Raw genomic sequence first — 16,358 nt, forward strand, 5'->3', positions numbered from 1 at the left:
CAATTAAACCATCAAAAAAAGCAATTAAGGGCAGGGCAGGGTTAATGCTATAATGCTTTTGCTATTTTTCCTCTCCATAAATGCTTCGGCTCTTAATTTATTAGTCTTGCAAGTCATTACGGTGTCTATTAGCAAGAAACCATTTCCCAAAGACGCTGGATTTATTTAGCGAATGACGCTGGAAAATGTGCGATAACTTAATATCCAAAACGATTATTGCAGTAACTCCCTTTATCTCTGAGAAGAAGTGGCCCAAAACCACACACAGATGTACAAACGATCTCTGGTCTTTTATGAGTAATATGCGATTGATCAACAATTGAGGAAATTAGCGTGAAAATCCAGACGAAACAAAACAATTTTAAAACCAGTCAGAAAGCATGGTATTTAAGCAGAATTATTCATTGGGAACTCTATTATGAACAGTTAATTTAAAAAAGTCATGGCTACGCTTTACTCTGTAAGAAAACATTGCTTTTTAATGTCCCCTATTTAAATGCCTCATTGTTTTTTGTTTGTTTCTGTGTTTTTGTAGGAACCCGCCTCCTACCCTACGCTGTCCGGAGCAGTGGTGCCGGGGCTTCAGTTATTTCATCTCCCAGTGAGTGTCTTAAAAACGGTATCGTTCTCCTTGGCTGATTGATGTGCTCTGAACTAAAACACATTGAAAAAGACACCGAGACAGCATCACTAAACACACGAGGCCACTGCGACTTGACATAAAACTTCCGGAAGAAGATTCCACAGGGAGCACTTATTTTGAATGGCATCATTAAGGACAAAATTGCTTAGTAATTATGGTGTAATACACTTTAGATTATTGTGGTTTTAATCTATTAGTTGAAACCAACCTTATTGTCACCTACAAATCATTAACTGGATACTTAGTTGACACACTGCTGAATAGCGTAATGTATTAAACTGCCACCAGCAGGAATTCCTAGATTGCAGTCATTAAACATGGTTTCACCATAAAATACATATGACATAGACTCAAACTGTAGTCATGTTTTTCAGTCCAACATCCCATTACTATTTTCAAACTGAGTCTCTTCAGCACTTGGTCCAGCTTGCCAGCCACCTGAATTAACAGCTGAACTGTAGATTGTTGTTTATTCTTGGCAAATTGGGAACATAATCATTTGTGAAGGACAACTGTTCTAGTGTTTAATAAGGTGAACAGGGTGCCATGAAACAAAACCAGCAGAATGTCCCTCCCTCTGGCTCTAGTTATCCTGGTCAATACAAGCCCATGTCAACCTTAGTTAACTTCAACAGCATTACATAACCAAAATGACTGACCTTCCGGTGGACCTCTATGGAATGCCATTGGTCTAGCCGGTGCGTTTTTGTTCCGCAAATAGTAAGTAAGAACAAAACTCTCATATTCAACCCTTTTCTGTTCGAATACAATACATCAGACATCACTGACAGTATAGAAATAAATGGAGATGTCAAATTAAGGAAAAGCCAATCTACCCGTTGGTTTGCTTAACATTCATAATAATGTACAACAGAATCATCAAATATTCTGGTAAGGCCCCCTTTTTTTAAAGAAAGTAAGGGAACTCCAACCTGCTTTATATCTTTCCAGCCGTTCATTCCTTAAAAATATTAGCACTCTGTTGGAGAAGCCACCAAACATTCAGTCTTTAGATCAAGCCCTGGAAAACATAAAATTCAACAAAGTAGGATAAACAGTTATTACAGAAATACGTGTCGGCTGTATATATAGGTTTAACAGACTGTTTAAAATGCACTGTAACTGTGCGCTGCCTTCTTTCTGTGTGTCATTCAGGGGAATAAAGTGTCTGCAATAACTAACATAATTATTGAGAACTGCACAATCTTACTGGAAAACAACCAGGAAAGGAAGAACTTAATTTGTATGGAAATTCATGGGCATTGTCTGAAACAGGGGCAACACTGCATTTGTACTGCAAACTGTTCTCATGAAATGATCCCTCCTGGTTAGCAATTGCTCTGCTCACCCTTCCCCAATGCTCTTTTGACCACTCTTTCTGGTTTCCTTCCCATTTAAGGCTTCCATTGATGTTTTCCTCATCTCAGAAAAAGGATTTCAATCTGCCACTCTCTCCATCTTATCAATTTCTCATAGATGTGTCATTACTGGTGCCTTTGACGTGGAGAGATTTGATGGAGGAATTGAATTCTGAGTGCTCCTGAGGAAATAGCCATAGACCTGTTAATACAAAGAATTTTAGAAGCTTATTATTATTTATTTATGTATTTGTTTTTTGCATTTTGAGAAATAAATTACATATATATAATTTTAAGTATCTTTGGATTCAGTGAATGTACATACATTCATATTTGTTTTCAGGAATTCATATTTTATTCTGAAGTATTCGCTTTTGTAGAACGGCAGTGTTTGTTTATATAAGTGAGTCAGTGTAAAATTACTCACTTGCACAGCCTTATAAAAAGTAATTTTCTATGAATATTCACTTTTAAATCAAGTCACAGGGCTACTTGATACTAAACTATGTATGTCATAGAGGAATTCAAGCTGAAATAATTACTTTCTGCACAAGATTCAGCAGTGAGGTTACTCTGCAGATTTTTTTTGTAATATATAAATGATTGCTTCATAGAAAGTCAATACATAGTCATGAGCTGAACAGTCCAGAGAGCAGGATACAACATTTGAATACATTGACTCATAGGAATATGAGAGAAGATATGAACTCAGTTAATTATAAACCAGCTTCACTGTAAATCATCCTTCACAGACTGGACTCATCAATTTCAAAATTCTTTCTTTATTTTTATTGTTTGTTTTGGGGGTAGGGGATTGTAGCAAGATTTAAGCATTTTCATTGGAAATTACTGTCACCATTTGTGCGTTTGTGAAATGTTCTAGGTCTTTTTCTGTCTATGCTGGCTCCTTTATCGTGGTGCTTGGTGGATCAGGTTAGATAACTGTCGAATTAAATCTTTGTATATGGTCTTATAAATTCAGGCAAAGTCAAAGTTCAGCTTGCTTTTCAATCCTGTAGTACTGATTTTATTGTTCCAGGTTGAATCTGTGATAAAGGATGACTTTGCAAGTGTTTGCAGCAGAAGGAAGCTACATTTAGTTTGTTTTCTTAAACAAGATAGCATCGACACAGGCAACATTATCTTCCTTTACCAGCTTTAATTTGTATAAATCTGTCCACAGAACCAAAGTATTTGACTTTGAGTCATCAGTTGTATCTAAGAGGTCAGGTAAGAAATCAGCTTTGAATCAGCTGATATGTAATACAAAAGCAGTAATGCCAATAAGAAAGCAATGTTTACACCAAATAAATGTCCCTATTTTCTGCAGTGTAATGTACTTCTGATGTAGCGGGATTGGAGTGTAAATAAGAAAATATTCAATTTCTGCCGAATTATTTGTGGGCAGGATTTTCTTTCCTTCCTTCCCTCACCACCGCACAGTTTTTGTTTAAAACTGAAAGGCACTGGTTATTATTTCATTATTTATAATGAAAACATCAGACTTTACAGCAGTGAACCTTCAGCCATTAGAGGTAATTGACTCATTTATTTCTGTTAGTTGTGCATTTGTCAGTGCACAGAGGCTGTCAGCTTTGTTGTGATAAATTAAAAGCAATGGCTGAATGAAATCCATAATGTCTATTATCCATATGCTAAGACCTTATTTCGATGTGTGGCAGGTTTATTTGTGATGTGGGGCTGTGCACATTATAATTGTGTTATCTTCCTCCTTCCTTATGGAGGTGGACGTTCCATTTGAATAACACCTAACTTATTAAAAAATACAGCAGCTTTATGTTATTCTGTGCACAGCATCCATCCCTTGAAATCAATAACACAACACCTTGTGTTACAACATTACAAAAATATACACATGAATTCCCCCGGCCACCAGGACACCATCTGTTTGAAGGTCCGACTTTTGTGGTTTTCCCAGGAACACGAGGAACTGAAGTGAAGTGAGTGCTGTAGATACATCATTTATTCCACATTCCTAATCTTACATAAAATTTGCTTTCCTATATATTTCATAATTGCTTTCAAGAATGATACACATTCAAAATCCACGTTTTGAAGATGTTTTCTAAAATGACCCATTGCTATTTTTCTATAACATATATTTGTTTAAAATCAGTTTGAATATTTATAATGTTATCTTAAATAACCTACTTTGTATGCCTTAAAAAATAATAGTAACACATCTACTGCTCAATTAATATTCCTCAGAGGTAGTGATTTTGGAAATTCTCCGGATACACAGATGAAGTAACATGTTTATTACAAAGAAAATAATACATTTTAACCCTGAGCCCTCCTCTCACAGTGAAGAAAAGAACTAAGGATTTGAGTTGGAGAAGCTTTTTTATCTCTTCAGATATACAATAGGTTGCAGTCTTATCTATCAGAAGTGATTTCCTCTCATTATAACACAGTTCTCCAAAATTGTTTACCACATGCATAATTATTTACATTTGAGTTTGTTACTGTTGTTGAAGTGTTTGATGTGTTGATTGGTGCTGGTCAACGTTCTTCAGGCAGTAGATGTTATCAAAGATATTGTTTTAAGTCCTGAACCAGATACCTGTGGCCCAAAACACACAATCGTTATACTGTTTTAGCTGATTGAATATCCTAAAGACTGTAGTTGATTTAAATAACCTAAAGACAATAGCTGTAATTCAACTCCAAGAAACTAATAATTAAAGTAGCCCCTAGAACCATTAAATAAGTTCACCAGAAGTGTCATCCACTTGGACAAACCACATAATCTGAGCAGCAACAGTCAGTCCTGGTTTCACTCATAGGGTTATACTGCCTTGACATCATTCTCAAATCCTTCTGTGCGGACGATTGTCAAGAGCGAAAGCGTGGCATTATACTCTATTAGTGCTAAGTCACCCTAAATCAGCCTCCTGCAGTCTTTTTAATCTCTGTTAATTCTGATTATTCAGTCCAGCAACATTGGACAGCATTCATTGAAACCATGTGCTACAGATTTCTCAGTTGCATGACGAGCAGAATCAAAAGAGTAGCGTAATCTCACCTGGTAAATATTGTAGTGTAATGTCTTTCTTTTTCTTTCAGTCCAAAGTAAGTTGAAGCTAATAATGATCAAATACAGACATTGTAGGTCATTACAGAGTAAATGTCAGTCGCATGACAGGTTGAAGGTTTTGAAGTATATCACTGGCACAACCATAAATCCAAATCCTTACTATTTCTTTTTTTAGGAAAGAAATTAATGAATCTTTGGCATAAACTAAATCTAAGTAATGATTTGCTGTTATAAGTTACTGACTGAATAAAACTGACTACAGTATAGCACACTTTCATTGCAACAAATAGATGGTGCTGTTGCCTTGGAAATATTCTGTAGTTTGGGTTTATTCTGAACATTCATTGTGACTGCCTGTCAGACAATTTCAGCTTTCCTTTTGTTATTTTGCTCGGAAAGTCAGTGCATTGTACAGCCCAGCCCTGGCAGCGCGGGCCGAGAATAAAAAGCTGTTGTACTCATCGCTGACTGTGCTGGTGCTTCTGCCCAGAATGATCTCAGCAGCTTACTGTCACATCTCTTTTCCTGCAGTTTTTGGTGTATAAAACCCCATTTTCAATATATGGTTTTGCTGTATGCTGATCATGTGATGCTAGGCAGATTAATATCTAGTATGCCTTATTGATTAACCCTTTATGAAACTGTATTATTTATTTGTAGGAGGATGACAGGCAATCTGTTTAGTTCTTGAATTTAAGTTTCAAGATGCTGAGGATAATTAACACTCATTTATAATGTATTTAGATTAATCACTACAATCTCAATTGGCAATTTTCATAATAATACTCACTGACATAAACACATTGAATCAAACATCCCACTAGGTTCTGTAGAGCTCTGTGGACTTAAAAAATGTGTTTGGAGTTTAAAAGCTAAAACAAGACATCTTATTTTAGAAAGGGATTTTGTGCTTTGACAGCTTTACTTTTTTATTTGTTTTTTTTGATCGCTGACATTTATCTTTTCATCTTGTTTAATGATTGCTACATAATCCTTAAAAGGCCTGATATTTGGTGTTATCTGATGAACTATAAAATACAGAAAATAATTAATTAAATAAAAAAAAAAAAAACAGCTTGCAGCACAGTAGTTGTAAAATCCAAACAATGTTATCAGGCGGTGCAGGCTGTTTGTGAAATTTCAAAAGCTCTCTCCGGCGGACCTGCCTGTGTGGGTGTCTGCTCTTGTTCTCGGTAATAAATGCTTCATCATTGCCTGTAATTGTAGCACCAAATAGCTGCTCTTTGTGACAAAATGGAAATGGTGTTTAGAATCCTAACTGTGAGATTGCTGTAATGGCTGCAACCTTTGCTTAATGTAGTGACACTAATGAATTCTGAGAATTAATTTCCAGCTAAGAAATCCTGATAGAAGGTACCAGAATGTCTGTCTAGATTAGGTACCAAGTGTCAGACTTATTGTTGTTTTATCTAGGTACTCTGTATATAAAATTAAAAATGTTATTTAGATACCTTTGATGGATACGGATGTAAAACATCATCGGTCTGTGTGTGTGTGCGATTTAGAGTGTGGGTATAAACACGTACACACAAACACACACACACACACAAACACACACACGCACGCATCTATTTTAAAAATCCATAGGTTTCAGTGTGTTTTCCTTTATTCTTTTATTCATCCTAAATAGGCAAATGCAAGAAAGATGTGATGTCTATTATAATATAAATATTGATTAGCAATGTAAATCAGATAACATACATGGACATCCTGTACATTAAGTTTTGATATTCAGCATACATTGAGGAAATGAAGACCCTGTAATTATATGGCACATTAATGAAACTAAAAGCCATCGCAGAAATATCCACTGTGACCCGAACACTCGAGATTTCCATATCTGAAGAGAACAGCTTGTAAGTGGAGTGGCAGTTATAGACGTGCTGGACATGCTGCCTGACACGTATTGTCATGGAGAGAGAGTAGTGGGGATGTGGATTGTGCCGGCATGGCCATTAACAAGTAGAACAGAGCAGCCAGCAGTGAGTCCAGACCGTACTGACTACCTGCACCACTGAGCTGGCCTGGAGCCCTGATTCCTAAAGGATAACTGCAGGACACAGGTGAGCAGAAGGGAAAAATACCTTAGGAAATCATTAGAATATTAAATTTAGATTTTGGCACATGTCTAAATAACAAGAAACTTATAGCCTGCCTGTTGATTGCCAATTTGTGCCATGGCTTGAGTTGTTAGCGCTTAATAACAAGCTCCACATTTTACACATGACATAAATAAATATTTGGTATTAGTTTTGGGTTTTCATTGTGCTTGAGATTCATTTACAAATGTCTGTTCTTTAGGTTTCGTATAATGCTTTAAAGATATATAATTATTTTTTATTTTAAAAAGACAAAAAAGGTAATTAAACAATGCTGCTGGGAAGTTATGTTGTCAATCCAAGAGCCCGATAAGTCACCCTAAAATGAATACGGATGTTTAAGAATACAACGCAGTAGCACTTTCGATGTAACCATTTTGCTGACAAAACTGAATAAGAATGGGCCTGACAGAAAATCCTTTTTTCTTTATTCCAGGTAGAAAAGTAATTAACTTGTTCCGCCCTAACTTTGCGCTCTGCTGAGAGGCGGGCGGGACGGTGCTGATTTTTCTGCTCGCTCTGTCTGTCTAGGTGCCTGATCAAGGACTTTGAGAAGCGGCCCTCTGTCACTCACCTGCTGGAGCACCCGTTCATCAAGCAGGCCCACGGGAAAGACATGGCCCTGAGGCAGCAGCTCGCCACGCTCATCCGAGAGCAGCAGGGGTCGGGCTGCCGGGCCAGGACCAAGTACGTTGGGTCAGCTGCAGATCTGGCAGCCGCTGCTATCAGGAACAGGGATTGATCTCAATTTCTACCGCTTAAAATGCCTTTATTTTAGTGGTAGATGTATATGTGAATACAGTGTACAAGCACATGTTTTTATTGCTCTCAGTGTGCTGTAGTCTGGGTATTGGATTTAAAGTCTCACCTGATCAATCTGGTTCACAAAGTTAACAGCCTTGCCTGCATCCTTAGATGAATGGACTAAAGACGTACAGTGTGCAGAATATTGGGAGCATTGATAAAACACTCTCTTAAGTCTGTGCTTTGGACACCTTTCACCTTCTAATTCGATGTGCGCTGTGGCTGGAGACTTTCCTCTCAGACCGTGTCCTCTACGAGACGGCACAGACAGTGGTGGGAAGAGCTTCTTTATTGATATTGACCAGGGGGTGGCAGGATTTCACTGCTCTGCTCTTTCTACAAACTAGTACAAATGAAAAGTCCATTTGTGCTGATGTTAAAGTGATGTGATGTGAATGAAACCACTTTGACGGGAATGATGGTGTGGGGTAACCTGCATTAATAAAACATCCTTTATTGGAAAGGCACTTCGTATAGCCCTGGTGTCAGGACCAATAAGCAGCATTTCAGTGCCTTTTCATTTTCAAGATAAAAGCTACTGAACTTTTTAAACTGTTCTTACCTGTTCAGCTGTTTACCTGACATAAGTAATTGGTGATCTGTATATAATAAGTGGATTCTATTCTATTCCTTCAAATTATTCTTATTTTCTGTGTATATATATATATATATATATATATATATATATATATATAGAGAGAGAGAGAGAGAGAGAAAGAGAGAGAAAGAGAGAGAGATAGAGATAATTCAAATGTTATCTTATTTTAACCCAAATCCATTTCCAGTTTCATTTTAAATGAGTCAGAGTATATTCAGTTCAGTGAAGGAAGGTCTGTGTGCTGCCCTTTGAGTCTCTATGCCTGGGGAGTCGTGTGGTGTTGACTATTTGCTGAGACGACAGATGTGACAGAAATGTCTGACCGCTCTCTGCTACTGTAACAAGTGATGGTGTATATGATTAATTCGGTCAATCCGAGTGGTCATGTGAGTCGCGTATTCTAACGGACCGAGAGCTAGGAACATCATTAAGGATCAGCTGTAATTGTCACCCAGCAGGTTATAAGTACATGTGTACACTTGACACCCTTCTGCAGCCCGTAGAAACAATTGCAGCGCAAAAGCAGACAAAACCTATGTGCCAGGTTTGTTTACCACAATTCAATTTGTGGTGGAAATGTATCCTGTTAGCCCTGTCCTTAGAGGCAGGTTATAATCAGATTAAAGAGGCTTGCAGAAGAAATACCCACGTCCTTTCAGTTTAGTGACTGATTGAATTAGATCAGCACTTTGATTCGTTTGCACACAGGCAGTTGCACAAATCTAGTATGATGCTGGACTTCAGTAGTCATGCTGCACACCAGGCAAAGATGTAACATGAGTCCCGCTGTGCTCTTAGGGAACAGGCCGAACTGGGGAAAGAATTAGGTCATTTGTTAGTGTATAAATACATCTCTTTGTCTGTTGGAAGGGAGATTTACATTCAAAATAAAAGTGTTAACTCTCCCATGTACAGGAGGATGTGAGTTTGTTTCTAAGAGACTAGAAGGAAGAAATGTGTATCTGTGTTGTTCAGATGATAAACGTATTGATTTAAATTGTAAGTTTGATCAGTAAAATCTCCTTTGACTTTCTATAAATTGTAGGAGTTTGTAGGTTTATCTGACATTTACTTCCTGCACTTGAAACTATATGTAATTAACTCTGATTCTTTTTCAATTTGCCTATTTATAAAAGACAATCATAGTTGTGAAATGTGTATTTTACTGTGTTGAAATTGGCATGCATTGTTCATATGTGAGGCATTTATAAGTCAACAACAGCCTGCATATTCTTGAATCCAAAGCTGTTAAATCACTTGCACACATTCAATAATTTGTCTTGATTGTCTGAAATTCCCTTGGGGGTGCGTTTGACAAGCTCCCTTTCTATCAAGCGCCAGCAGGAGCACCATTCACAACATGCCAGCTGCTTTTCCTCCCGACCCCATGACATCCGAAGCCTCACTGGAGAATGCAAGGTCAATTGGTGATAAACCGCGATTCTTCACTGTATTAAATAAGAACTTGTGATAATCAATAATAAGACCCAGGGGAAGGATTCAAATGAGATTATTTGGCTTGTGGAGAACAAGCCACGCAAATACATTAGTTTTAGATCAAAAGTGGCTGCACCTCCGCTGTGATTGATGCATTTGTACGATGATAGATACTAAACACAACTTCTCATTGGCTTTTTCTTGTTTTTTGTTTTATAAATCCATATAGACATGAAAGGATCAATACCAGAAAAACTCTAAAAGTGGAAAGCTGCCCTGACGACGACTTGGTAAATCTTGAAGTATTAGATGAGGTGAGGATGGGGATATTTCATGTGGGTCATGATTAGTCTTGATTTGTGAATTATACCATCATAATTATGCAATCAATTATTATTTGTCTTTTGTTTAATTTTCCGTATAATGTTCCACTGTTGCCTCTGTCTTGATATAGGAGACAATTATAGCTAATTTGCAGAGGAGATATGCAGACCTGCAGATCTACACGTATGTTGGAGATATTCTGATTGCTTTAAACCCCTTTCAGAATCTCAGCATCTACTCACCACAGGTACGACTGCACTCTACAAGCCTGGCATCCTAGAGAGCCAGCCTCCTACTGGTTGTATTGGTTTCCCCTTAATCTGGAACAAGTTTTTATATTGCCCTGCAACTTAAATCATGAAGGTGTTGGAGTGGACGAGAACAGGATGTATGGATGGGTTCCATTTGAGATGTACTCTATTGATGTGTAGTTTGCTAATAAACACATAGAGGGTGCTGTGTTTTTGTTTTAGATTTGAATAGTCAGAACAGTCTTTGCTCTTCCATTAGTGCTTTTTTTTACCTCTCAGGGGCAGAAAAGGGTGGTATTTGAAACAACATAAAGCAGTAAGATTTATATATATTGTTTTTTGATTATATATATAAACATGAACATTCCCGTATTTGACTTGAAAGCTCTTTATTGTGTTTATTTGACTGCCTTTACATGGTGAGCATCCCAACAGGAAATAGTATAGACTTTTCTCTTTTTTGACAAGGCTCCAGTTCTGCAAAAATGCAGTTTAGCAAGGGCTGTTCTTTTACAAAAGCTTTTAAACAGCATCACTTTGATGGCAGTTGCATCAAGTCTGTGCTTGTGCCGATTCAAGTGCACTGCGATCTTGTCACGCGCAACAACAGCCCCTCACAGAACAGATATGACAGCTCGTGCTGGTGTGGGGCGTCGTGTTTTGTTGCATGAATTGGCAGCGGGGGAGCAGAACTGTCACGAAGCAAAGCCACTATTAAAGGTGGTGTAAGTGCCCTGATCTTGCACTCTGATGAGGGGTAAGCAAACACCTTAAAGCACCATTGTGATTTTACAGTCCAGACATATTGTGTGTGAATGCGGCATCTGATATTTGTAGTCTACAGAAGATACTACTAATGTCTTTCTTTGATTTTGTACAAAAATAAATTTGTTGTGAAATGTCCCGTAGCACACAAAATAGCTGCAGGGTGTTTCTGTAGAGAGGGCGTGCGGATGTGGTGAGAAGTCAGAGATGGGTTATGACCAGTGTAAGAGTAATGTTGTGCTGTTTCAACTCTAGAAGAAATAATCTGCTGAATTAAATCTTGTTCTTATTTCTTAATGTGTCCTGAAAGTGTGTTCTCACTTTTTCCATATGGATGTTTTAAAGGCAATTTACTACATCATTGAAGATTTAATATGTGGGGGATCCTATTGGTATGCTAGCAACTAAAAAATGTATATGTACATATTAAAATGTAATTCTTCATGGGAAGTATAAATGTAACTGTTAATTGAAATATTTCCTCAATTCCCATGAATAAGTCGGTAAGTCAGCATTTTACATGACATGCAAACCTAGTTGAAAACTGATATGAAAAATAATTTCGCCCACTGGCTTAGCTTTTAAATATGCAAGATATTTTTTGTCTTTATTACTACTACTAATATGGAAAACGACTTACTTAATGGCTCACTTAAAACAATTGTATATACAATCATGTGTTTGATTAATGTCTGTGGATATACATTTTTTCATGTTTTTCCTCCAGTTTTCTAAGCTGTACCATGGAGTCAAGCGTTCTTCAAACCCTCCACATATATTTGCAACGGCAGATGCGGCCTACCAAGGAATGGTAACCTTCTCTAAAGACCAGGTAGGAGCTTCAAATTGACTTTGTGACCCTGTTGTACGTGACAGAATAAATCTGCATAGACTGGGCCATTTGAGATTTACGGCAGATTGCATTTCAAATAACTAGGTTTTAAGCAAACCACATGAAAAAGGTTCCTTCGATCTCTTTGTTTTTATGCTAACAGCATTTTGTCTGTTGAATATGTATATAGCCTAGTTTCTTAACAGAAAAGCTTTCTTATCAGCCAGTTCCTCTGTGTTTAAATATATATTTTGTCTATGTTGATAGCTACAGAAATTAAAACTGGCCCTCAGTTTTGGGTTCCATGTTATGAACAGAAATAATGAAATAAGCCTTTCTCTCTGTGTTTCAGTGTATCATCATCAGTGGAGAAAGTGGGGCTGGAAAGACAGAGAGTGCCCACTTGATTGTTCAGCATCTTACCTTCTTAGGAAAGGTACAAATTTACGGGAACCAGCTTCTCTGCTGCACTTGGTTTAACAATAGAACACATCCAACACCTTCTCATATATTTAAATACAAGAAAGACGAGGACAATATGTCATGGAACACATACCACCATATGCATTATGGAGATGTAACTGTTTGCTTGATCTAAATACAGGAACAGGAGTGGATCAAAACACCTACAGTACTTCACAGCAGAAACCCCTTCTGTGTCATTACAGGCAAACAATCGAACACTCCGGGAAAAGATCCTGCAGGTTAATCCCCTGGTCGAGGCCTTTGGCAATGCCTGTACTGCCATCAATGACAACTCAAGCCGCTTTGGAAAATACCTGGAAATGAAATTCACGCCCACCGGTGCAGTGATGGGGGCCAAGATCTCCGAGTACCTGCTGGAGAAATCTCGAGTTATCAAACAGGCTGTGTGAGTGAAGCTTTCAATCAATGCTGGCCAATAGTGAGGAGACTTGGGGATGGCTTCCCCCGGATGCTGCAGACAGCATGGTTGGGGCTCACTCCCCAGGCACTTGATGAGGCGAGGCAGAGAGGCCCATCACACTTAATATCCTTTTCCAGGGTTCAGTGGCTCAGCACATTCCCCTGATTAAGCTTCATTGGGGGGAAAAGTGGATCTGACAGTTGGTACCAGAGGACCATATTTATAGCTCACTACTTCTTAATCTTCTTTTTGTCTTGATGGGGAAACTACTGATTAGGGGAGAACAAAGCAAGAACAAAAGCATGGAATGAGAATGAAAGTCTTGTAATAATATAACTTTACAAACTGTAGTTTTCCAGTGATAACGCCTCCTGAACACATGCTGTTGAAGAGCATTTAAAGATATGATCCGCCATTTCCCATCGTGTCTTTCTTAGGCGTATCCAGTTAATAATCGTTTTCTGATTCGTTGAGTATCTCATGACATCTTGTCTTTTGCTTCTTGTAGTGGAGAGAAGAATTTCCACATATTTTATTACATCTACGCCGGCCTTTATCATCAAAAGCAACTGAAGGAATATAGGCTGCAAGAGAAAACCCCTCCCAGGTAAGATGTACATTTACTCTTTTAACCGGGTGAATGCATAGTAATGAAGAAAAAAATAAGCTGGTGAAGACTTATAATAGTAATGGTAAATTGAATTTCCATAATGAATAAACCTGGGATCATTTGAAAAGATGGATGCTTGCATGCTATATTTGTAGACTTCCCCTATAGTTCCTAAATGTTGTGAAACTGGACTCGAGAGCGTATCATTCATTTTAATGTGACAAAATTTCCATCCGAAATAATGACTTGCTTCAGCTTGAGACTGCCCAGGTGCATGCTCTCTCTAGCATTAGACGATAACTAAAGATGACAGTCTCTCAGAATGGTTGAAGGTTATTATAAAACTCTGTTAGTTGAGGGAGATGCATATGCACAGCTTAGATCATAAATTCAACACCCTCATTGTAATAATTTAACTGCAACACTTTGACTGCCTGGAAGTTTGGTTTCAAAGCATGTATTCTGTGACATAAACTTGTTATTAAATGGCACTGAAACGATCCGCAGGTACATCGACAGCGAACACGGTAAAGTGATGCAGGACATCGTCTCCAGTAAACTGTACAAGGAGCAGTTTGATGCCATTCAGCACTGTTTCCGAATCATTGGCTTTACTGAGGAGGTATGTTGGTGTTTAGTTGGCTGTGTTGATGAATGTAGCCTTTCACGCCATCTCACATACTTTCACAGACTCCGTACGCCAGGCGACATGCAGACACATTGAGAAACATTACGGTTTTACTCTGTTTCTGAGTGTGGCTGCCAGTGTTGGTAGGCCTTGTTTTCTGTTAAAAAAAAAACAATCAGTCAATAAATAAATAGGAAACATACTCACTCAGCTTGTAAATTGCAATTTTATTACTCCTATGCTTGTTTTATTTATGTTATTTTCAAGTATGTCTCTACTCCACTTAAAAAATAATTTGGGAAGATTTAAGATAATGGTGCTACTTAATTCAAACCTGGTAGAGCCTATTTGCTGCAGGCTGAAGTGTGTCTGATGTTAATTCTGATTACCTGCCCACTGATTTTGACTGATTACTATTAATTTGGATAAAAAAATATATTGTAGCAAGTAGTGAGTTTATAACTACACGTATTTTTACAGATATAAAGCTTGGGGTTAGTGGAGCTGATACAAAATGCAAATGTAAATCTTGCTGTTTATCCTGTTTTATTTTAAACTGTAATGCTTTATGTTTTTTTGTTTCTTTTGGTTTTACAGGAAGTAAATTCAGTGTATAGAATCCTTTCTGCCATCCTGAACACTGGAAATATTGAATTCGCTGCCATTACATCTCAACACCAGACTGATAAAAGTGAAGTGCCTAATTCTGAAGCCTTACAAAATGGTAATACATTTAATCTAAATTGTTATTGTTACAATTTACTTATAATGACTCTTTTAGTCTAGTGTGAGATAAAACGTACTTTTGATTTCATGTACTTCTAAAATCTGTGTGCTCCGTGGACATGCCAGTGATTTGATTAAACCTCACACACACAGTTTATTTGCTCTGAGTTTTGGGGTAGATGGTGACCCGTACTCCAGGCGTGGTGCTGTATTTCTGGGTCAGTCAGGATGTCTGCTTTGACCTATTTCAGCTGCTGCCCTCCTCAGTATTGGACCTGAGGAGCTCCAGGAGGCCCTGACCTCACACTGCGTGGTGACCAGAGGAGAGACCATCATCCGCACCAACACTGTGGACAAAGCCACCGACGTCCGTGACGCCATGTCCAAGGCCCTCTATGGGCGCCTCTTCAGCTGGATAGTGAACCGCATCAACTCCCTGCTGCAGCCGGACAAGAACATATGGTTAGTGTGCCAAGATTCATCTCTCTCTCCCTCGTCTCAATGGTTGGGCCACTCTCACATGTGTGAAAAGTCAGCTGTACATTCATGTTGTTTTCTTTGTGCAGGCTGAAAACATATAGTGATGGAATAAAACAATACAAATCTTATCTGGAAATGCAGAATGTCCAGTTGTTTGGATCCCTTTTATTAGAATACAACTTGGTTTCATCTCCCCTATCTGCAAATCCCAAGGAGGCAGAGTCCACGCTAACTGACCTGCCCAAATCTCTTCATCGCTGGTGATGGAGAAAAATGCATTTTGATGGTTAAAGTACTGCAAATACATGTATTATGTTGATTCGAGTGGCAGAGCAGAATCACGCTCAGATGATTAAAGGGCCTGTGGAGAGAAGGTGAAGAGCAGAGCATTGATCCAAAAGAATAAAAGCGTACAAGTCGGGGTTAGAGTGTCAGTAGTTTTAGGGAATCATCCGTTATCTTTCAGGAATTATTGGCCTAAATGCAATAGTTTCCAGTCCAATCATCTGCACTTTCACTGTTATTGCCAATAATAAGCTGTTCAGTTATGCAGAAGGTGACCTCTAATAAATGCATTTCCAGCTTTGAGAACTGATATGCCTGTGAATGTGGGTGTCTCTCTATACAAACCACTCGTCCTCCTATAACTCCTATAACCTTTTTAATGCCATACAATTACTTCTTCAACCCAGCTAACCTTTACAAATAATGATATAGCTATTCGTTTTTGTTTCCATTATGAATTTATGGTAGAATGATTTAATCTGGGTCTGTTTAGCGTCAAACCCGATAAAGGCTGCTTGTCAGGTGCCAAAGGTCTGCTTTGTGTGTCTGTCAA

General features: G+C 38.2%; 1 protein-coding gene across 2 annotated transcripts in view; it reads left to right on the forward strand.

Annotated features, from left to right (window-relative positions):
• Positions 1 to 16,358, forward strand: part of myo3b (myosin IIIB) — a 96,611-nt gene that overhangs the window by 28,737 nt on the left and 51,516 nt on the right. For both annotated transcript variants that reach the window (XM_066687889.1, XM_066687890.1), the window contains exons 9-19: positions 536 to 601; positions 7,711 to 7,866; positions 10,248 to 10,332; positions 10,473 to 10,589; positions 12,086 to 12,190; positions 12,543 to 12,626; positions 12,859 to 13,061; positions 13,585 to 13,683; positions 14,194 to 14,308; positions 14,912 to 15,038; positions 15,292 to 15,502. In XM_066687889.1, the coding sequence (XP_066543986.1) occupies positions 536 to 601; positions 7,711 to 7,866; positions 10,248 to 10,332; positions 10,473 to 10,589; positions 12,086 to 12,190; positions 12,543 to 12,626; positions 12,859 to 13,061; positions 13,585 to 13,683; positions 14,194 to 14,308; positions 14,912 to 15,038; positions 15,292 to 15,502 (1,368 nt within the window). The remainder of the gene's footprint in view (positions 1 to 535; positions 602 to 7,710; positions 7,867 to 10,247; positions 10,333 to 10,472; positions 10,590 to 12,085; positions 12,191 to 12,542; positions 12,627 to 12,858; positions 13,062 to 13,584; positions 13,684 to 14,193; positions 14,309 to 14,911; positions 15,039 to 15,291; positions 15,503 to 16,358) is intronic.

This window comes from Amia ocellicauda, chromosome 16 (genome assembly GCF_036373705.1).
Source record: "Amia ocellicauda isolate fAmiCal2 chromosome 16, fAmiCal2.hap1, whole genome shotgun sequence".
Lineage (NCBI taxonomy): Eukaryota > Metazoa > Chordata > Actinopteri > Amiiformes > Amiidae > Amia > Amia ocellicauda.